This window comes from Myxocyprinus asiaticus, chromosome 35, assembly GCF_019703515.2.
Source record: "Myxocyprinus asiaticus isolate MX2 ecotype Aquarium Trade chromosome 35, UBuf_Myxa_2, whole genome shotgun sequence".
NCBI lineage: Eukaryota > Metazoa > Chordata > Actinopteri > Cypriniformes > Catostomidae > Myxocyprinus > Myxocyprinus asiaticus.
In genome coordinates this window covers 6,911,753-6,935,712 of record NC_059378.1, presented here as the reverse complement: position 1 = coordinate 6,935,712, position 23,960 = coordinate 6,911,753, and the positions used below count along the sequence as shown (strand labels likewise).

The window sequence follows — 23,960 nt, the reverse complement described above, 5'->3', positions numbered from 1 at the left end:
TGGCTAAGGTGTAAGTAAACTTTTGACTTCAACTGTATCTATCTATCTATCTATCTATCTGTCTGTCTGTCTGCATATGCATCCATCTATCTCTCCGTCCGTCCGTCTGTCTGTCTGTCTGTCTATCTATCTATCTTTGTTCAAAACACAAAACCAACACCAAGCCCAGCCTTTATCTTATCCTTCAAATCTGATTGAATGATGGAAATGTTGTTCCATGACTCAGAGTAATCAGTTACTACATGATGCTCTTTCCAAGGTACAGATTCTAGATCAGGACAATCCTACAGCCAATTCTGAATGCTTTCAGTACACACATTTCACATCTCACAAACTCACAATTTCTTGCATCAGCTAATTGCCAGCAGATTAACTTCCCAGATTAAACACTCTTCTTTTAATTAACTGAATTAGTGTGCAATAGAGCGAACAGTATTACAGAGATGAGAACATTGACACAGATTGATTGCACTTGTTCAACTTGCATAGGGGAAGATGATGGAGGAGTGGATATATGGAGGTCTGCGCTCTTAACACTGTCTGAGGTGTATCAAACCCTAAGTAAGACAATGAGAGAGCCTGGTTTAGTAACTTCAGAGCAACGAGCAATATCATCAGGGGCATGCTCTATTGAGCCAACCAGACCCCAATCCACCACCAGAGCCAATGTCAAGATTGTGAGACACTGGGTCGAAGGTGCAGAGACCGTTTAACACCTCGACAGGTCTCTATTTACAAGCTGCTTCTGATAAAATGGGTTGAAATACAGATTCAAAGGGAAGGTCACCATGACAACCATAACAATCCTATAACTTGTTTCCTTGAAGTCAGAGGTCATGGTTGAACAATCAATTACTGTGCACAAAGCCATCAAGAAGATGATCAATGTCTCTCACATACACTGCACAAGGTGTGCTGCTCCCACCCCCGGTGGTGTAGTATTACTTACAATTTATAGAAGCAGTCTGTGAGTGTTGCGAGTACATAAAGACTGAACATGTCTCCAAAATAAGCATTCTTCCCTGCTACCCCTGCTAGTAAGAGAGTAAATAGATGTTGTTTATTGTACATAATAAAGTTGAGAATTTAATTCAATTCAGTACAATGTTCGCACAAACTACTCTCAGGTCAGCATATACAGTATATCTCAACAGCAATTTCCCAGTCAGTTTATTTAAGGGCACGTGGATAGACAGAGTGAAATAGTCACACGTCACCTCACAGTACTAGCTGTTTTATCACGCAGCACACACAGAGTAGTCTCTGTGAGACAACACTACCTCAAGACATAACCCAGAGTCAGTAAACACAAATAAAGCCCACCTGCTGCTCTGAAGGACAAAGCTAATAAGAGGGTAACCCAGGGTAAACAAGGAGGTTACATATAAAGGTTATAGCAGTGGCCTCATTTAATGTGTTCCCACAAAACATACAAACACACATACCACTGCCCATCTGTGGAGATAAAGGAAGATGAACTTGTCTTGTTGTATATGATTGTACATTATATGAAAACACGGCACAAGGCACACAGTACGGTATTTCAGATGATGATTTTGGCAGCTAATTTTCCTACATCTCTACATAGAGGACATCAGACTCGACTGAATTTGAGCATCTGATGCCTTTTGAAAAAGCCCTCAGCAGGGCCCTTGAAAGGTTGGCAGCAAAAACTATTTTCATTTTGTTTGGTTGTCTTCCCATCTTTCTGAGGAGAGCCACTGTGTTTTCAAAATCTGTCTACATAAACTACAACACACAGAGGCTGTATCACCTAGATATCACATAGAGACTGTGTCTGTTCCCCGAACTACCAAATACAAACCCCTCACTAAATTATTTAGAAAAAATGTGATTACGGTAAAACTTTAAATTAACAAAAACATTTTTTAAGATAAACATCATATAAAGGTAGGGCTACTAAACATTAGATCTCTTTCAACCAAAGCACTAATTGTAAATTAAATTATAACAGATCATAGTTTGGATGTGCTCTGCTTGACTGAAACCTGGCTTAAACTGGATGAATATATTAGTTTAAATGAATCTACTCCCCCAGGTTATTGTTATAAACATGAGCCTCATCTGAAGGGTCAAGGAGGAGGTGTTGCTACAATTTATGGTGAAGTTTTGGTGTTACTCAGAGGAGAGGGTATATGTTTAAGTCTTTTGAACTAATAATGCTTAATGTGACACCGTCAGATACAGACTCTGTTGTCTTTTGCCCTTGCTACAGTATATAGATCACCTGGACCGTATTCTGATTTTCTTGGTGAATTTGCACATTTTCTATCAGATCAAGTAATTACTGTGGATAGAGCTTTAATTGTTGGTGACTTCAACATTCACATAGATAATGAAAATGACATGTTGTGATAAGCATTTATCAATATTCTCAACTCTCTTGGAGTCAGACAAAATGTGACCGGACCAACTCATCGCCACAATCATACGCTAGATTTAATTCTGTAATATGGAGTTGATATTGATACTATAGAAATTCTGCCGCAGAGTAATGACATCTCGGATCATTACCTCGTCTCTTATATGCTGCGATCAGCTAATGTTACTCAATTTACACCACGCTAACTATTCTTTCGACCACTAAAGATAGCTTCACTTCACTTCCAGATTTATCTCATATACTCAGTAAGCCAAAAAGTCTACAAGAACTTGAATAACAGAAAATATAAATACAGTCTTCTCTAGCACTCTTAATAGTCACCCCCTTCGATTAAAGAAAATAAAAGAAAAAAGCCCTGCACCATGGTACAATGATCACACTCATGCTCTCAAGAGAGCAGTTCAGAAAATACAAGTTGAAGAATACAAAATTAGAGGTATTTTGCATTGCATAGAAGGATAGTGTCTGTAGCTACAGACAGGCACTAAAAGCTGCCATATCAGCAAATTTTAGCAACCTCAAATAACCACAACAATCTTAGGTGTTTATTCAGTACTGTGGCTAAATTGGTTAAGTATAAAGCCTCGACTGAACCAGATATTCCTTCGCAGCACAATAATAATGACTTCATGAATTTCTTTACCGATAAAATTGAAATAATCAGAAATAAAATTGGAATTATGCAATCGTCTGTCACAGTACCACAGAAAACAGTGTCTCATAATTTTCCTCATGAGCAACTTCAAACCTTTACTGTCATAGGTCATGAAGAGCTAACAAAACTTATTGAAACATCAAAAGCCACAACATGTAAGTTGGATCCAATACCAACGAAGCTCTTAAAAGAGATATTCCCTGTAATCTCAGAACCTCTTCTTAATATTATTAACTCCTTGCTATCCTTAGGACATGTCCCAAGAAACTTTAAAATGGCAGTTATCAAACCGCTTATTAAAAAGCCACAGATTGATCCTGGATAATTGGCTAATTGTAGACCGATTTCAAATCTCCCGTTTATGCTGAAAATACTAGAAACGGTAGTGTCCTCCCAACTATGTTCTTTTCTACAGAGAAATAGTATATATGAACAATTTCAGTCATGATTTAGGCCCCATCACAGTACAGAGACTGCACTTATCAGAGTTACAAATTATTTGCTCTTATCATCTGATTGCAGCTGCATTTTCTCTTCTAGTGCTTTTAGATCTTAGTGCTGCCTTCGACACCACAGATCATGACATTCTCTTGAATAGGCTTGATAATTATATTGCCATTTGTGGACATGCATTAGTATGGTTTAGCTCCTATTTAGCAGGCTGTTATCACTTTGTCTGTGTAAACAAGGAATTGTCAAATCAAACAAAAGTCAATTATGGAGTGCCACAGGGATCAATTATAGGATCTCTGCTTTTCTCCTTATATATGCTTCCCCTGGGAGATATTATCAGGAATCGTGAAATAAGTTTCCACTGTTATGCTGACGATACCCAACTTTATATTTCTTCGAAACCTGACGAAATTTCACATTTCTCTAAATTAGCAGAGTGTATCAATGAAATCAAAGATTGGATTGCCAGAAATTTCCTTCTACTCAGTTCTAACAAAACAGAGGTACTAATTATTGGACCAAAAACCTCTAAAAATAAGCCGCTAAAGTATAATTTGACTCTCGATGGATGTACTGTTACATCGTCTTCTACGGCGAAGAACTTAGGTGTTATATTTGATACCAATCTGTCCTTTACAAGTCAAATTTCCAGTGTTTGTAGAACAGCATTCTTCCACCTCAGTTACGACACATGCTCTCTGTTGCTGAGGCCGAAAAATGAATTCATTCGTTCATGACCTCAAGACTAGATGCATTAGAATGCATTACTGGCAGGATGTCCAGCAAGTTCAATAAATAAACTTCAACTGGTTCAAAATTCAGCAGCCAGAATATTGACTAGAACCAAGAAATATGATCATATTAGCCCCATTTTATCATCATTACATTGGCTACCTGTTAAATTTCGTATTAATTTTACAATTTTGTTAACTACATACAAAGCTTTGAATGGTCTAGCTCCACAGTATATAAGTGGCCTTGCACTGCACATAAATAACTAATATTGGCATTATATTCATGTTGTTTAGTCAGATGGGAACTGGCCCCCACAGAGAGCCTGGTTTCTCCCAAGGTTATTTTTCACCATTAACCAACATCTTATGGAGTTTTGTGTTCCTTGCCACAGCTGCCTTTGGCTTGCTCACTGTGGTTCTAAATACAATTATTCTTTTTATACACAATTTAAAATCACATTTAGTCAAACTACAAAATGATGGCTCTAAGCCTTTATAGATATTACAGTTTAATTTTCTGTTAATGCATAATTTTCTGTAAAGCTTCTTTGAAACGATGTGTGTTGTGAAAAGTGCTATACAAATAAAAATGACTTGACTTGTCTCCGCCTAAATGGTGATAGATGACTGTGTCTGAAAAAGTTGCGATTATTGTGATGATGCAATATAAAATCCTTCGAGGATTCCAAATGACACATCTGTGAATGAATTTAATTCCTTAAAAAAAAATACAAAATAAAAAATAAAAACTTTGAAAGTAAGGTAACCACAGTGGATGTACATTAAAAAAAGAAGAAGAAAAAAAACAAAAAAAAAACAAACTGACACATTCTTCCATGTCAAAATTAAAAGCTATATACAACTGGCTAAAACAGGGGTACTCAATTAAAGTTCCAAGAGGTCTGGTCTTCACATTTCCTTCCCAGCAAAGGTTGGGATAATAATACGTAGCTTACACTGTCATATGGCTATGAAATTATATAATATATATTTTTGAATAGTTTTTATAACTTGCAACTTTGGCAGCAATAGTACTTTGTAAAAAAGAAAAAGCAAATCCTAAACAGTCAAAATAGTCTCTTCAAAACTGGGCAGGGATGAGGACATTGGGGGCCCAGAGACAGCCAGAGTAGTGGGGTCTGAGGCATCTTCTTCCAAAAGATTAAAATATTTTATCAAGACTTCTTCAGTCGAGGGCACTTGGATATAAATATTAAAAGATAAGATCAACAGTTCGTTTTGAAGCTGAATGACAGCAGTCCAGTTTTTGTGTTTAAATATTTTTAAATTTTACAGTTTGCTTAATTTAAGTATTAATTGGCTTTCCTTGCCACCCATTCCACGATGACATTTCTGATTAACTTTCACAAAATTAGAACAAAAATCTATTTATTATGAAAGGCTTGTTACATGCTGATTAAACTCTAAAGGTGGCATGTGTATACACGTATGCTTATACAATGACTTAGTCAGGTGCCAGATAACTAGCACAAAGATTTAGAGCTCGGTCTGGATTTAATTGTCCTTCAGTCCGGATTCGGACCGGGGTCCGCCTATTGATTACCCCTGGGCTAAAATGTTGTGTAATTAAGTTAAAACTACATGGAGGGATAAAGCTGAATGACTGGTAACACAGCTCTCATTTTAATTTTCTGCCTCATGTTATATTATTAGACCGTGAACGCAGCAGCAAATTGAATTTAATGAGGAAGGAAGCCTGCTTTAATTGAACCGAGGGCTGCGCTTTCAAATCTGTCTCTTGGTGTTCAAAACACTAATTAGAAATGGCTTAAAAACGGACACAGACAACTTCCCTACAAGTCATGTTTCCTCATTCTTTTTTTTTCTTTTTTTTTACTGTTTCATTCCATTAATTTCATGTACTGTTCAAACAGTATAAAAGATGCATTTGTTCTTTTGAAGCTCAACACCTTTTAAAGACATTAATTTAGAGATTGAGTTTTAAATGTCACTAGAGTGTACAATATGTGGTGGCCTTTACCACAAGGGGCACCAGTGTTCATTTAAAAAAAAATCATCCAACATCACAGGACTAGTTCTCACAAAAAAGAAAATTCAGTCATTATTTACTCACCCTCATGTTTTCCAAACTGATAGGATTTTGTTCCCCCCCCCACAAACTCTCAAGCTATACAATAGCTTTCTGTAAGGGGCAGACAGAAATTAAAGTTGTTAAAGCCCCTGCATACTTCCTACGAAATCGAAGAATGAAAGGGTGTGACGTAATTTAGAAAAAAATCAGTCTAAAAATAAGGTGTTTTTGAGTTTGTTTTGGTGGTCCGTAACAGCACACCAGGGCGAACCTTCAGGAAAACTTCTTACCGGCTGCTAAACACCTTACTGCCATTGGTCCACGTCATTGGTAGGAGCTTCACCTACTTTTGAGGCCGACAGCTAATTCCCATTCAGTCAGTTAAAATCAGTCAACATGAACAAACAGGCGTGTAGTTATTAGAGAGCTGGTGCAAATTTACCAACATTTGTACGATAGTTTGCGCAGAGACATTTTCCAAGAACATGTCATGTGATTTTTTTGTTTAATTAGTCTACAAAAGGAATCAAATCTACTCAAATACTCTTAAGTGCTCATTCAATCTTTTGTTTTATATGCTGTTTACTCATGTGCTTTCTGCAGTGAAAGCCATTCACACCTCTGCCCATAGCAAGGTATGCCTATTATCATTCTTTTGTCTGTATTCTTCCCATTAACACTCTTTTATACACCCATCTTTGCAGTATTATCAGTGTCATCATAAATTACAATAACAGAGTGTAATTCGCAAATATTATGGCTGTGTTTAGCGTGTTAGCGCCATAATTGCAAAAGGTAATTATTACAATTTACACATTACTGCATATGTATTACTTTAAGTCATCAAGTAGTTAAAACAGCTTCTTTTACTGATCTCATGTGAATTCTACTCATAGAATGAGGCATATAGTCAGTGATAACACACTTTCATGTCACATTAGTTGATGTTTTACATGCAGTCTTGAGCATCCTCATATTTAAAAGTACCTTTAAACGCCTCCCCCAGCGGTGTGCCCGGTATCTAAATGTTCGCAAACAGTATATCATTGCTCAGCTGTTTCGAAATTCATTTTGGCTCGGAGAGATGAGAAGAAATTCTCCGTACGTGTGCTGGGGCCTTTACTTTCTGAAAACCTTTGGCTTCAGAAGACATGGAATGTAACATTTGAGTTGTATGGACTAATTTTAGGGTTCTTTTTTTGTCTTTTTAATAAACAGCCCCAGCTTTTATTGTATAGAAAAAAGAGAAGCTTCATATATATATATATATATATATATATATATATATATATATATATATATATATATATATATATATATTGTTTGGAATGACATGAGGGTGAGTAAATAATGACAGAAGTTACTTTTTTGGGTGAACTATCCCTTTAACAAGAGATCTGTATCTTATTAGATGCCAGAAATGTAGTTTGCTGTATATAAATGGCTGATTTTAATAATCGAAGCAAAGTGTGGAGGCTCTGTCATACTTGACTCCATAACTCAAGACAGCTGGGGAAGTTTTAGATTTTTCCAGAGGGCCCAATTAGTCAGCGAGATGAAGCGTTTCTATGGGCTGAATATTTTGGCCTGCAGTCAAGTCCAGCTCAAAGAGATGATGGAGGTTCTGACAAGGGTTACAGCACACCAGTGCTAACAAGACAGCGAGGTGTTCAGATCTGACAGAAATGAAGCATACTGTGTCTTGCTCTGCACCAATTACAAAGAGAAACTTATAAAAACCATTTTACCATCAATCATCTGCAATTCCCTTGAATTCAAGTACAAAAGCTTGAACTGCACATTATTTGCATTTCATCCATTCAACTATCTGACGAGTCCACAATTAAGCAAATTTTCTTCTTTTTGCCAGTCTTTTCTGCTTAGATGATTTAAACCTGGTATTTTATCATAATAAAGTATGAAGCTGAGGCACAAAAGCAGAGTCCAAATAGGTGAAATAACAAGCTAATTTACATTTCCCTACCTCAACCAAATTTCCTTTTAATTTTGAGCATTTCTCTTGGAGTCTTGTATCTTATATAAGAAAAGGTTATAGTACAAACTCTAATCTTACATTAAAAAACTATTAAATATATAACAATGAATAATATAATATAATATAATTAGGGCTGTCATTGATTAAAATGTTTAATCAAATTAATTACATGGTATGCCGAATAAACCGAATAAATCGCATACATAAATATTTGCTGAGAAAGCCCCTCAAAAAATAATTCAATATATAATGATTAAATAATTATAAATAGTTATATTTAAATGATTATAAATTATATATATATATATAATGTATATATATGTATATAAAATTTATAATTATTTAAATATAACTATTATATTATATTATAATAGTTATATATATATAATAAAATATAATAATACAGATAATTAAAATGCATTACATTATTTTGGCACACAAGTGAAGCATTAAAAATTACAATACAAAAAGTGGCTTTAGAATGCAATATATTGTTTATTTCCATATGACTGAACATAAGCCTATCATTGGTCTACAATTCACAGTAATCCATTTTGCAACTGAATTCTTCAATCAGTCTGAGATTTAAGGTCAATGTACACCTGTGTCAGACGGATGCTTGTGGAGTGTCTCGTCATAAACATACCGTATTTAGGTCGCTGTGTCAAGCTAAATGAAGTCTGAAACTTAGAAAAACACGCCTTGAGATCCCTGTCTTCAGATTTGCGCTCCATCAATCTGTGTTTGAACGCAAGAACGTATTCTTATCTTGTGTTGTCTGCCCTCTTTAAGTGTGGTTTGTTCTCTGTCTGTTAGGAATGGGAGGATAGATCCTAAATCGATACTTCTGATACTGGTGTTGTATCAAAAATATCGATCCTCACACAAAAATATCAATTATAAAATTTTTTTAACTAGGGGTATTTTCATTTGGTTACAATGAACATGAACAATAATCATAAGCTTCAAAGTGAAATAAAAAGGATTAGGCTATATTAGCAAATACTTGTGCAGAATGGGAACTATTTCTTCTTCTGCTCATCTTAACACGCATAAATGCTGAAAGACACAAGCAGACAAGCACTTGTGCCATCACAACGCTCGATCAAACAAGAGGGATCAGTGTCTAGTAGAGGTAATCAAAGAAAATCAGAGAAACAGCTTCTGGAGTAAATTCACTCTAAAATAACAACATACCTAAAGGTGACATTTCTTATGAGTTTGTGGGTAATTGTTGTTAATAAATAATTAAATAAAATAGTTAACCATGGTTTTACTAAAGTAATATCGTAGTAACCATGTTTTTTTGTTATTGTTTTGCTGTCCTTTTCTGCATATCGTGGCGCTGTTTTGTGGCCTGTTCTGCATAACGGGAAAAGTCCCGGTTCTCCCGATGGCCAGTCCAACCCTGGGTATCGGATTGAAAAGAAAATAAGTGGTATCGCCCATCCCTGCTGTCTGTGTAAGCTGCACGTTGCCTATCCAGTGAGTTTTGCTTACTGCCCCCAGGAGAAAACAGGTGGTACTACATGCTTGAATTGCTATTCCGTATTACGGTCCGGGGCGGGGACATGATTAATTGTGTTAATTTGTTAACGTGTTATTTTTTATATAATTTATTTGCACAGAATTAACACGTTAAATTGACAGCCCTAAATATAATATAATATACCGTACACTGTAATACTTAGTATTTGCCATACTTTAAAAAAGGAAAAGGGTGATTCTCATGAAACCGGTCAAAAAAGTTCCTGGTCACATTCTCAATACCATAACACGTCTGGCCGTTTTACTTCAATGACGATTCTCATTACCATAACAGTCTTTTTTTTTTTTTTTACTGTATTACAATACATTTTTTCATTAAAATATGGGGAAAAGAATGGCAGTATATGGAGTACTTCTATGAATTTATATATATATATATACCCCTATATTGTGGTAATGAGAACTGGGGGGTAAAATGTGTGTAATAGTCATGAAGATGGTATCACAATTTAAACAATGCTAACAGCCTTAAAAACAGCCTTCACTTTCTATGAGTAAAATCTAATTTCTTATTTGTTTCATTTGATTTTGGAGTAAAATAGGACCACAGCATTTTCTTGACAGGTTTTGTGAGACTCACCCAAAGGTGATTTTGTGATGTTGACACAAATTACACAGCACCAACATCATCAGCCATGAATATGTACAGAAATTGAGAAATTGCCACAAACCTTTTAACTTAAATAAACTTTAATATGCAGTCTTATTGTTATTTTTAGGTTACTAATGGACTTTTCACTACTAATTTGGCCAATTGCAGAATTGAGGAACAACATTAGGTGCAAAGGAAGCTGTCAAAGCATCACATGGGTTTCATCACAGATTTTGGCACACATGTCCATACGACAAATCACTCGCTCATATCCAATATGGGTTTTTATTATCATTAATCAATGCATGTATATCCCTATATTTAAATGTAATGCTCTAGTACATGCAGATCTTTAAGTCCCTCACATGACATGTTTAGTGCTTAGATGATTAATTCCAACTTTGAGAGCATTAGAGCACAGGGTCGAACTCCATTCACAAGCGCTGCACGTCGCATGAATGCAGGCCTGTTGATGACTGGGAAATGTGCTGGCACCAAACATAAAAATCTCATAAAAAGCTTCTTTTGATATTAGATTAATTTCATTGCAGTTGATCAACCTAATGTAAGTACAGAGCTCTATCTGTTATGATTAATAAGAACAGACCGTTGTGTTGGCCACCTTTCCACGACCAAACTGAGGACCATAGATAAAGGCAAAAAAATATACTCGTAAATGCACTAGGGCTGCGCAATTTATAAAAAAAAAAAGATCTGCTGCAATTAACTAATCTAGAAAAGTGTCAATTACATCAATCCCTTTTGGTCTACTCCCGAAGTGTCAAAATTTGGTATTTACATATTTTATTTTTGGTCCGTTGTGTGCTTGAATGCAATATAAATCGGAGGTGTTTAAATGAGTCTATTAACATATCGACAAACTAGTATTGTAGTATTGTTGTGTTGCTAACTTTCTGTGTAGAATTTATTCAAAATTTGAATAACACGTTTTTAATGCAATAAAGCAATTCAAGAACACAATTCTTAGCTTGTTTTGGATGTGTAGCCTACATGAAGAAGTATAATACGCATAAAATAAGATTTTACTGTCAATTCTAAATGAATTAAGCTAAATAATCATAATAATAATAAAAAAAAAAATATATATATATATATATATATATATATAATAATCACTAAAATTAATAATCGCATAAATTAATAATTAATAAATTGCAATTATTTCCCTTAAAAAGAGTCTTTGTTAGTTGTAAAGCTTTTGACAAACAGAATTAGTAGCTCCAAGCAGGAATGGATAAATTTCACATTTTTAAAGGAAACATTTTTGTAGAAATAAAATGGAAATCAATGCGTTTATCCTGTGCAAGAGTTGAAACATCATTCATTCACTTAACTAATAGCAGAAGTTTCTGAAGAGTAACAATGGAAGAAGGGTTTACGCAATAGAGGAACATCCCCTAATTCAAAGCAGGTAGAAGAAACAAAGGACTAGTGAGATGTATTTCACCAGTTCTCTCTCAAAAACTCGTTCAGATACAATGATACACCCTGTCCCATTGCATAATGTGAACGTCTATATATATGATCATTTACACTCTTACCAGCTCCCCAGTTCCAGCAGAGATGGGCTCCTGTCTGAGGCACAGTGCAAACACCACATGTTGATCTTTGATCCCTACAAACATCAACATCCCGTTGGCCTGTGGCTGCCCATCTCCTCGCCAAGCAAAGGCGTCTCATAGGAAAAAGAGGCAAGCTCTTGCTCTAACTAAAGTCCGCTGAATCCTCATCCTCTCCTCTTGCACACTCTTTCACTCTCTCCGTTTTTTCCTCTCTCCCTCAGACTTTGTGGAAGGGGTACTCTGAGGGGTGTATAGCATGCGGCGGCTGTGCAGAGAAGGGGAGGGAATTCCAGAGTACGGAAAACGAATAACGTGATGGCGGGAATATAAAAGACGAGTCTGACCCAAAGAGTAGGGAACGAGTCGGTGCGCCGAGTCTTGATTGGTAGAGTTGTTCTGGGTTGTGGTGGAGAAGCGAACATCCATGGAACAGTAGAGTTTAACAGCATGAAAAGCAGGAGATTTGGGAAGCCCCCTTTGGAATGACAAAGGGTGTGGGTCTATAAATAGCTCCATTGCAGGATGGACTAGGACTAAATTAGTTGAAGGAAGTCCTTCGCTCTCTCAGGTTTCAACGGCTGTAGTAACATGAGCTCATAGTTTGTTACAGACGTGCCCCAGACGGCATCAAGAGCAGCCAAAAAGTGGTTGTTACTCTACTCTGTCGATGGCCACATTACCCCTGCCAGTTTACACACCCATGATGGCGTCTTTAAAACAAACCTTCTTACTGCTCAACCTTATAATTTGTGAGTCCTAATGATGTGGTTTAAGGCTGCTGTGTGGATTTATTACAACTCTTCATAGAACACCTTAAAACTGTCTGAAGTGCAGGAAAATGGCAAAAACATTGTCCAGCTACGCCTTTTTCACAGACAGGACTTTGTTGTCTAGTTAAAGAGGTCTAAAAACACACAGGCATATTTATAACTAAGCGTTTGAATAACATCTCTTTAATCTTTTCCCTCTTTTTCCTCCTCCCATCTTACATAAGGAGGGCGGCCAGTCTTACGCATTTCCTTTCTGACTTCATTACCTAAACTGCCCGAGTTTGTTGTGCAGAGTACGCAGTTCAGACCAACTGCTGTTCGTTTTGACCGTGGGGATGGTGAAAATAACCTCTCAGGAATTGAGTGGTTTTAGGTGAGTCATCAAAAAATGAAAATGAAAAAACAACATGAAGAGCTCCTAGGTGGTAGTGGTGACACTGGTTGAGAGGTGATATTCTCTAATTAAGACTTGGAGCTCAAAGGCATTCCCTAGAGTGGGTCCCTCTTATTTCCTCTGTTCCTCACTCTCTTCCGGAACTAATAGTCCCTGAAAGAAGACTAAAACAGGTTCCGATTGAACCAAGGGGGTCCAGACAGCCAGATCAACATCTGTTCTCATGTGGTAGCCTCAAGATATACATGTGCTCTTTGTCAAAGATCTTCAGCTCAGGTTTTGAAGTGCAAAGCAGTAAGGGAAAAATCACAGCAGGAAGCTATCTAATTCTCCCTTTTCCCTTGTGAAAAAACTAAGACTAAGCCAGTCTGAGCTGGTCAAGCTGGTCTACCAGCCTGGCCAAGCTGGTGTTCAGCTAGTTTAGCTGGTTGACCAGCTGTATCATTCTGTGTGGTCCCTGTTTCAATCTGCTTTTGGATAATTTTCTTACTGGTGAAAGATAATCATAAATGACGATAAGGCCAAAATATTAAATGCCATGGATCAATATTTACTGAGTAAATCATTAATTTTAGAAGGATAAAGGTCAAAATAAAACTTTATAAAGGTATTACACTCATTGAAATACCAAAATTGTGAATTTGACAGATTGTTGTTGTTTTAATCAAATAAAGGTACATTTCTGGTTTCAACATTATTTGTGCTTCAGACCTTTGTTTTGTTGGACAAGAAAAACTAGCTTCATACCATGTGACCCACATTTGGTTTTTGATCATTAAAAATTGGTAAAATGTTAAAGTTTTTGGATGGAGCCACATTGAGAACCCCATATCTCTGGAATATAACCACATAGGGCTTTGAAATTAAAGACACAAAAAAGAATTTTGCTCTGAATCTGACTCTAAAAGGATGTTAATGTATTTTTAATACTTCTGGAGTTATAGGCACTCCAACCTTGGAAAAACAATGCAAAAAAGTGTTTCCCCCCAGCTGGGTTTCTGATATTAGTTGATTTGACATGTAATAACCCAGCTGATCTCACACAAAACCCCTTAAAAACCAGCAAATCTGACCCGCCTGACCTGACAGGGAGACCAGCAAAGACCAGCAAACCAGTTTAGGTTGGTTTAAGAGATTTTTAGGTTTTTTTCCCCAACAGGGCTGTATGTATCACCAATCGAAAAAAACAGCCCTATTTGGTAATGTCTTGCACATAAGGAAAAAGTAAAAGCTTTGGAGACTAAAGACATCCAATGAGTCAGAGGAGTCATGCGTTCAATAACAGTGAATCACAGTGACTCACACGTTCAGAAATTACGAAAAGCTGCTAAACTGGCGAATTGCTACATTTAAGTTACAAATAAGTATAGTTGAAGTCAGACAGGCAAAAGCCCATAACACCTTTCTGTGGCTTATACAAAGCGGGAAGTCACTGGGACTTAGGGAAGTCACTTAGTTCTGTTAGATCCACCTGACAGAGTACATTACTAAGGTCCTCAAATCTTCTAATGCTAAAAGGTTTGGGGAGTAATAAAATCTTTCCTGCTTGTCAGAGCAAGGCTTCAAGGGAAGCAGCATGACGAATTTATTCATTCCATTCTAGGTCCACTTATCTGTCACTTTATGAGCTGGAACTGTGGTTGCAACACAACACTGGCCATGGAAAAGTCTATTTAGTGATGCTTGCTAAGGTAAGTATCACTATTAAGGCCTCAATATACTTCTGGAGAAGTTCTTCTCCATTCTTCATTCAGGGGTAAAAAGAAGTTCTAAACAGCCGAGCAACGGTATACTGTTTGTGAACATTCAGACACCTGCCACACTGCTGTGGGAGGCGTTAAGAAGATCATTTAAATATAAGGACGCTGCATGTAAAACCTTAACTAATGTGACATTAAAATGTGTTATCAATGACTTTATGCCTCATTCTATGTAGAAATTAGTAGGATTCACACAGGATCTGTAAAATGTGCTTTTTTTAACCACTCAATGATGATTTCAAGTAATATATATATATGCAGTAGAAAATGCGCAATTTGTCTTGTTTACATTCTGAATTCACGACACTAACGTGCTATACGCGGCCATAATGTGCACCGGTTACACTCTATTATTCTAATTAAAATGACACCGATACTATTGCAAAGATCGCATGACATGGTCTTAGAAAATGTAGCTAAGCGAACGATAGTACAGATCAAAAGTTGAAACACTTGACTGAAATGTTTCTCATGATCTTTAAAATCTTTTGATCTGAAGGCGTATGCTTAAATGTTTGAAATTAGTTTTGTACCAAAAATATATTTGTGCCACCATATTAATTTATTTAATTATAAATCTAAAATGTAATTAAAAAAAAAAAAAAAGACGTTTTTGAAATTGATGACTTGGACCAAATAATAAAAACAGCTCAACATAGATGGGAACTCCTTCAATACTGTTTAAAAAGCATCCCAGGGTGATACCTCAAGAAGTTGGTTGAGAAAATGTCAAGAGTACATGTCTGCAAATTCTACACAAAGGGTGACTACTTTGAAGATGCTAAAATATAACACAGTTTTGATTTATTTTGGATTTTGTTTAGTCACAACATAATTCCCATAGTTCCATTTATGTTATTCCATAGTTTTAATGACTTTATTATTATTCTAAAATGTGAAAAAAATTATAATAAAGAATGAGTAAGTGTTACAAAACTTTTGACCAGTAGTGTAGGTACATTTGCACCAGCTTGCTAATAACTCTGCATGCTGGTGTGTTCATTTTGACTGAATTTGACTGACTGAACAACATAAACAGAATTATTTGTTGGCCTCAAGGTAGGTGGAGTTCCAGGTCACACCTACTGATAATGTGGACCAATAATAAAAATGATGTGACTGTGGTGACATTTTGCAAAATGATATTACACGGTCCCTTACGTGTACTGCGGCAGTTCACAAGAAGAAATGTACACTGTGTGGTGCTAAAAGCAAGTTAAACATTCTCCTAAATGTGAGGTTTTTAGGGTTAATACTTTATCGAGTTTTAAATCCACAAAAACAACCTCCATACCATAAACCTTAAACCTAACCGATAATGTCATAAAAGCAAATATGAGATGAAAAACACCATTGCTAAAGCAACCATGTTATTTTGTGGCTCTTCAGGACTTATACCCCAGGCCTTTGCATCACAAGTGCAAATTGAGCTACTGCGCAAATTGATCATGCTCAAACAAGCTTGTAAATGTAGTTGATTATGTAATGTGAACGTTCAAATGTCATGTCATGTAAATCATGCGTTATAGTAAGAGGGTTTTAATGTCATAAGATAACACTGTGTGAGGAAGAGGGCAAAAAGTAAGTATTTATAAAATGATAATGTGCAGTTTAACTCGTGATTTGTGTGAAAGTGAATAAAAGTCATTGTTGCAGCGCCTCTAGTGTTCATGTCACCAGGAAACTGCCACGATACGTACAACGAGCCATGTAAAAATCATTTTGCAATAATGTAGGTTTAGTAATAGTTTCTATGAGGTATTCCTATTGCACCAACTCTTGATCCTAATATATGTTATCTTTGTCATCTGTTTCGAATGCCAAAAGAACCACCACTCACTTTTATTTATGCCATACCTAACCAGCTGTCACTAATGCTGTCACTGCTATTCTCAGCATGCAGTCTGGGCTGACAGACAACTGAGCTTCCTGTGAACTCAAGAGAGTTGAGTGTGACCTCATACTGATCTCAGTACAGCACTCCCAATCCATGGAACAAATTCAGATGAACGTTGAAAAGACATTTTTTAAAAGAATTATATTTCTTCCTGTTAGGTCTCCACTGATTCCTAAGAAAACAAAACATTGTGAATCCACAGCAAAGTGCAAATCAAATTACAGACTGAGGTCACAGAATGGCTTAATCTCCGATTTCAGTCGTGTCTGTCTGGAAAGAACCTCATTGTTGGAATCTATCTGCAGTGACACAAATCCGCAATGAGATGGATTTTGTCTTATGGTGTGAAATTACATGTTATCTACGGTAATGAACTAATTTCTTTCCTTCTCAGCAGTTATTTTGTCATCCTTCCTTAAAACCTCATAGTCTTTTGAAATTGGAAGGAGAAGGAGAAGCAGTAACAATCTATCCACATGTAACAGCCGTACTATACCTATACTGCTACAAAACAATAACAACAATTACATAATAGTCCAGAATGACTGCAATTACCATTCTAAAGCGCTTAACGTGGGTTTGCAATGCACCTCTTCTGCATTTCATGCACACATAATTATATGCCAACACACTTTACAGCCACCTCAGCTCTGAGACACAGACATACATCACTGTAGCATGTTTGCCTGTAGGTCCTGCTGTAATTTAGAAAACATTAAGCCACTCTGAGCTAAGTGCTCCTTGCACCGTTCATAAACCTGATCAAACAGAGTAAAAAAACTTGCTGTTTGAGATGGTTGTAAGAGGCGACAGTAGACCAGTTGATTGCAGAGCTGCATCAGTTGTTTATCGGCAAATACGGTTTGTTTTCCCACAGCAACAGCATTTAAAGAGTGTGCAGCTTGTTTAATGCAGCCATAAATGCGATTTCTCATCATGCAATATCCTTCCCTAGATAGATGTGGTCCCAAACTGACTCAGTATTAATCTGCAACTCCGCCAACATATGTATAACTGGCTTAAATGGAGCGAGGTCCAAGTGCTTCCTGATTGACAGATAAACTTCTGTTTAGTTTGTAAAGTTTGCAGACAGATCTGAGGATAGTTCACCTAAAAATGAAATTATAGTCAATATTTTCTCCATTCACTTTCATTATATAAAAACAAAATACTCAATGAAAGTGAATAGTGACTGACACAAACATATTGCCTAACATCTCCTTTAGTGTTCTACAAAGAAAGAAAATCATACTAGTTTGGAACAACATGAGGACGAGTAAACAATTACACAATTTTCATTTTTGGGTTTAACACTGTACATATGAGTAAGAAACATGATCACACAGGAAATTCAAAATGTTGCTACCAAATGTTTTCGTACCCTGACTTCGACCACATTCTGGAAAACTGCTAACAAGCGTCATCTCAAATCAGACATTTTTGCATAAATTCAAATGTGTTTACCTTTTCCTGTGGCGTGTCTGATAGCATGTTGTGCAAGCAACCTCAAAGACATGGGTTGTGGTCTTGTGGAAACTAGGACATAATTGCATTCACATAAGCAAGGGTGAGAGCAATTTGTAGGTTGCATTTTCACTCTAAAATTATATATTTATCCATTGATGGTTAGGTTTAAGGTTTGGGTTAGGGTGTAGAGTTAATAAAATATAGATTCCAGTTCACTGTATTATAATTTATAACTAAAAATAACATTCGCATTTAGCATCACCCTGTGGACATTTCACCTTCGGCCACTGGGGGGCAGTGCTTCGAATTTTGGGAAGCACAGACAAAGTCCCTTTCAGTGCAATCTTTGGAACGCTCCCTGGCAGCAATTTTCTACAGATATAAGAGGCATAAAAGTACAGATCTCCTAAAGGTTTGGTCCAGATTACAATCAAAGAACATATTTTAAACTAGCAGTTAAATCGGACTACATTGAAATCCTAAATTGTGCTTTTTCAGCTTAGATCATGCTTAAAAAATGCTAATTTTTTAGTTGCCTGACAGGCGATGTCTACAGTATATCTAAAAGGTGATTGGCTCCGCCACATTGGGCATTCCAATTTCTCCCATTCATTTTAATATAAGTGGTCTGTCTCTGGCTAAATAGTCTCTGGCACAGACCAATTTCATCTGACAAACTTTCGACCTACTGTCACCGATTTCACACTGAGATCAGTCTGGAAAAAGTGTGCGTTTGTAAAGACAGTTGGTTTGGTAGGGGGATGTTGACCTCTGTTTATTTTTGCCAACCCCTCCCCCAACACACTGTGTAGATGTGCAGCGTAGTGGAGCTTAAACACTGGTTTGGCTTCTCTCATAGACCTAATCCCTGATCTGAGGGATCCTACCCACGTGTGGCCCTCCAGCACGACTCTCTCGCAAGTGGAAGACCTTTGCAATCTTTTAAGTGTGCCGACGGCCACAAACAGTTGCACTTCTTCAATCCAACACAAGGCAACCAGTTTTGCTTCCTGTGTCCCTGTGTCTAAAAGAGCAAATTTAGCTTCCCTACAGTGGAAATGGTCATTTTGAAAGGTCAGTCATTGTCAGGCGAGAGCTGGCACATGGGCGAAATTGCAGTGTCTTCCAGTGGTGATAATTTACTAAATGCACCCTGCGGAATTTGCGATGATGTTAAAGAGCCCATTATCTCATGGGGGGACTACAGAACAACCTATCAACAACAATGATCGCAGCTTATCTCTATTGTCTGCTACTCCCCACAGATCCTATATGGTTGCTCTAAAGCTCTGAGACTCACCAGAGCTGGTGCCAACACACTGATGCTAGTCGTCAACTATCAGAAAAACACACGCTTGTCATGTTGTCTGACAAATATACCTAGCATGAAGTTTCAGATTGGACAGACTAGAGGACTCATTTAAAAGTTTCATTAAAATGTTCGTTTTGCGCTTAATGAAGGGTTCTACTAAAGTCTAGCAAACATCTTGTTCCTAATGAACAGTGTTGGGGGAGCTGCATTGAAACTTTACCTTATAAACTACAGTCAGGCTACTCTTTTAAAAAAGTAGTTGGCTACACTACAAGCTAACTACACTGAATCTACTTAAAGAAGAAAATATTTTTAGATATGTAACAATCGGATGATATTATTTAATTCCGTAATCAGTTCTGCAAAGTCTCTTTAAGGGTCGGCGGGGCTCAAGTGAATCAGTGAATAATTTACAGTATGTGAACTAATTCATTTACTTGAAGCGTCCGAAAGAACCGGCTTACTAAAATAAATCAGAGTTCCCAATGCTAAATATAAGAGAATCATTTATTTTAACCGTTTTATTTACATGAACTGTCCAAAAGAACCGATTCACTTAAATTATTAGGATTTCCCAGAGCTACATAAGAGAGGTTTTTGCGAGTGTGTTTGATTACTCCCTTGGCTCCATTGCTGCATTCACAAAACATTATGACAAACACTCCAAAATTAGCTACAAATGCCCCTGATATATAACACATGACCATGATATTTGTTGACATAAAAAGGAATAGTCCAGCCAAAAATGACAATTCTGTCATTATTTACGTCGTTCCAAACCTTCAAATCTTCAGATGCTCTTTGCCATTAATACATTGTGTTGTTTTTGTCATTTTTGGCACTCAACAGCCATTGTCAATATTAACTTTCATTGCATGGAAAAGACCTACATGAAGATTCTTCAAAATATCTACTGTAATTTTGTATTCCACAGAAGAAAGAAAGTCATACAGGTTTGGAACAATGGGAAGCGTTGAGTAAATGATGACAGAATTTCAATATTTGGGTGAACAATCCCATTAAATCATAAAGTAACATTTTTGATTTAAAATGTTTTTAGAACCTTTTAGAAACAACACACACACACACACACACACACACACACACACACACACACACACAAAAAACTCTACCTATTTCTAGCTAACATTAGCACAAACAGTCACAAAGTGGTGCTGTTGTACCTAAGAGCCATTTATGGTTATTTCAATTTTCGAACTTGTTTAGAAAGCAACAGGAAACGAGAGCATTTTATCTTTCTAATCGGTGTCCTTTCGTTGTAGCTTGAGGCATGTGTGAATAACGACATTGAGCGATTCTGTTGCTCCAGTACAAATAGACAAACAAACAGGCCAGCAGATTGGTGGATGTGCTCAGACAATATCAGGTCCCAAACACTCCCTCTTGTCCAAAATGACCACGGAGGCAGAGCCTAAATAAACAGACTTGTTAGGAGGACGTGCTTTGCTATACTCCCTGTCTGTTTCCTCCTGTGCAGCAGGGCAGAATATACACTATATTGCCAAAAGTATTCGCTCACCTGCCTTTAGACGCATATGAACTTAAGTGACATCCCATTCTTAATCCATAGGGTTTAATATGACGTCGGCCCACACTTTGCAGCAATAACAGCTTCAACTCTTCTGGGAAGGCTTTCCACAAGGTTTAGGAGTGTGTTTATGGGAATTTTTGACCATTCTTCCAGAAGCGCATTTGTGAGGTCAGACACTGATGTTGGACGAGAAGGTCTGGCTCGCAGTCTTCACTCTAATTCATCCCAAAGGTGCTCTATCGGGTTGAGGTCAGGACTCTGTACAGGTCAGTCAAGTTCTTCCACACCAAACTCGCTCATCCATGTCTTTATGGGCCTTGCTTTGTGCACTGGTGCGCAGTCATGTTGGAACAGGAAGGGGCCATCCCCAAACTGTTCCCACAAAGTTGGGAGCATGGAATTGTACAAAATCTCTTGGTATGCTGAAGCATTCAGAGTTCCTTTCACTGGAACTAAGGGGCCAAGCCCAGCTCCTGAAAAACAACCCCACACCATAATCCCCCCTCCACCAAACTTCACAGTTGGCACAATGCAGTCAGACAAGTACCGTTCTCCTGGCAACCGCCAAACCCAGACTCGTCCATCAGATTGCCAGATGGAGAAGCGTGATTCGTCACTCCAGAGAACGCATCTCCACTGCTCTAGAGTCCAGTGGCGGCGTGCTTTACACCACTGCATCCGACGCTTTGCATTGCACTTGGTGATGTATGGCTTGGATGCAGCTGCTCGGCCATGGAAACCCATTCCATGAAGCTCTTTACGCACTGTTCTTGAGCTAATCTGAAGGCCACATGAACTTTGGAGATCTGTAGCGATTGAAAGTTGGCACTATGCGCCTCAGCATCCGCTGACCCCGATCTGTCATTTTACGTGGCCTACCACTTCGTGGCTGAGTTGCTGTCATTCCCAATCGCTTCCACTTTGTTATAATACCACTGACAGTTGACTGTGGAATATTTAGTAGCGAGGAAATTTCACGACTGGACTTGTTGCACAGGTGGCATCCTATCACAGTACCACGCTGGAATTCACTGAGCTCCTGAGAGCGGCCCATTCTTTCACAAATGTTTGTAGAAGCAGTCTGCATGCCTAGGTGCTTCATTTTATACACCTGTGGCCATGGAAGTGATTGGAACACCTGAATTCAATTATTTGGATGGGTGAGCGAATACTTTTGGCAATATAGTGTATGTACCTCACTACCATCTTTTGAGTGGATGAAAACTATGGAACAGACACCGTCTGTGTGGAGTACTAGGCTGCACAAGTCGTAAGTAAGGACAGTGAAGGTTCACATGTGTACTTGGACAATCTGTGTGTTTTTGTGTCTCTTTAGGCGGTATGATTGATGGGTAGTGACCAGCAGAATCCAGTCTAATCACAATGAAAGACATGTTGGTGGTACAACGGGCAAATTACATGATCAGATCGCAGATCTCAGCCTGTCAAGATTCAAGGTCATTTTATTAAAGGAAAAGTTTAATCTAAAAAAATCTGTCATCATTTACTCACCCTCATGTTGTTCAAAACCTGTATGACTTTCTTTCTTCCAAGAGGAGAAATTTTGAATAATGTTGACATCACTCTTTTTCCAATTAAAAATGTATGGGAACTGAGACAGAGGCATTCATTTTTTAAGGTCGAGAGGGGCTACAAAATATCATTCTTTAAACACAAGCAAACACTGTGAACTCTTTATCTCTTCACAGTAATATGTAATTATGCAGCGAACATCTCAAAAAGTAAGGACTATTTGATATTTGTGGAATGTGTTCACAGTGTATCACTGCCAAATTAGGAAGATGACATATTTTTGTAAGGCTTACATGTCCCTGTGGTGCTATACGCTATACTTTATCTAAAACACTTTAAAACTGTTGCATGCAAGTTTTTATGAGCTCATACTTATAGAGAGACTTATAGACTATTTATTACTTTTATAGGTCTCTGTCCAGATATATGACGATTTTTTTAAATAAGTGTGTGCACTGAAAAAAGTCTAAAAGTCTAACTCATAAAAATTACTTTTGTTTGTGTAATCCAATTAGTCAGGCTGATTTGATCAGATTTAATACAATTTTTGACTTAAATAAAACAAGTGAATTTAAATGTTACTAAAATATAAATATTTATAAATAAGTAAATATATAAAATATATATGTAAATATAATTAAATCAAATTTATATATGTATGTATGTATGTATATATATATACACACACACACACACACACATATATATACAGGTGCTGGTCATATAATTAGAATATCATCAAAAAGTTGATTTATTTCACTAATTCCATTCAAAAAGTGAAACTTGTATATTATATTCATTCATTACACACAGACTGATATATTTCAGATGTTTATTTCTTTTAATTTTGATGATTATAACTGACAACTAAGAAAAATCCCAAATTCCGTATCTCAGAAAATTTGAATATTGTGAAAAGGTTCAATATTGAAGACACCTGGTGCCACACTCTAATCAGCTAATTAACTCAAAACACCTGCAAAGGCCTTTAAATGGTCTCTCAGTCTAGTTCTGTACGCTACACAATCATGGGGAAGACTGCTGACTTGACAGTTGTCCAAAAGACAACCATTGACACGTTGCACAAGGAGGGCAAGGCACAAAAGGTCATTGCAAAAGAGGCTGGCTGTTCACAGAGCTCTGTGTCCAAGCACATTAATAGAGAGGCGAAGGGAAGGAAAAGATGTGGTAGAAAAAAGTGTACAAGCAACAGGGATAACCGCATCCTGGAGAGGATTGTGAAACAAAACCCATTCA

At 37.2% G+C, this 23,960-nt stretch overlaps 1 protein-coding gene across 7 annotated transcripts in view; it reads right to left on the bottom strand.

Annotated features, from left to right (window-relative positions):
* Positions 1-23,960, bottom strand: part of LOC127426171 (IQ motif and SEC7 domain-containing protein 1-like) — a 295,619-nt gene that overhangs the window by 27,638 nt on the left and 244,021 nt on the right. Inside the window, exon 1 of one of the 7 annotated variants that reach the window (XM_051672776.1) lies at positions 11,998-12,352. The exons of the other annotated variants lie outside the window; for them this stretch is intronic. Within the exon in view, the coding sequence (XP_051528736.1) occupies positions 11,998-12,056 (59 nt within the window). The 5' untranslated portion in view covers positions 12,057-12,352. Of the gene's footprint in view, positions 1-11,997; positions 12,353-23,960 lie in introns of those variants that run through there. 7 annotated transcript variants of the gene reach the window in all.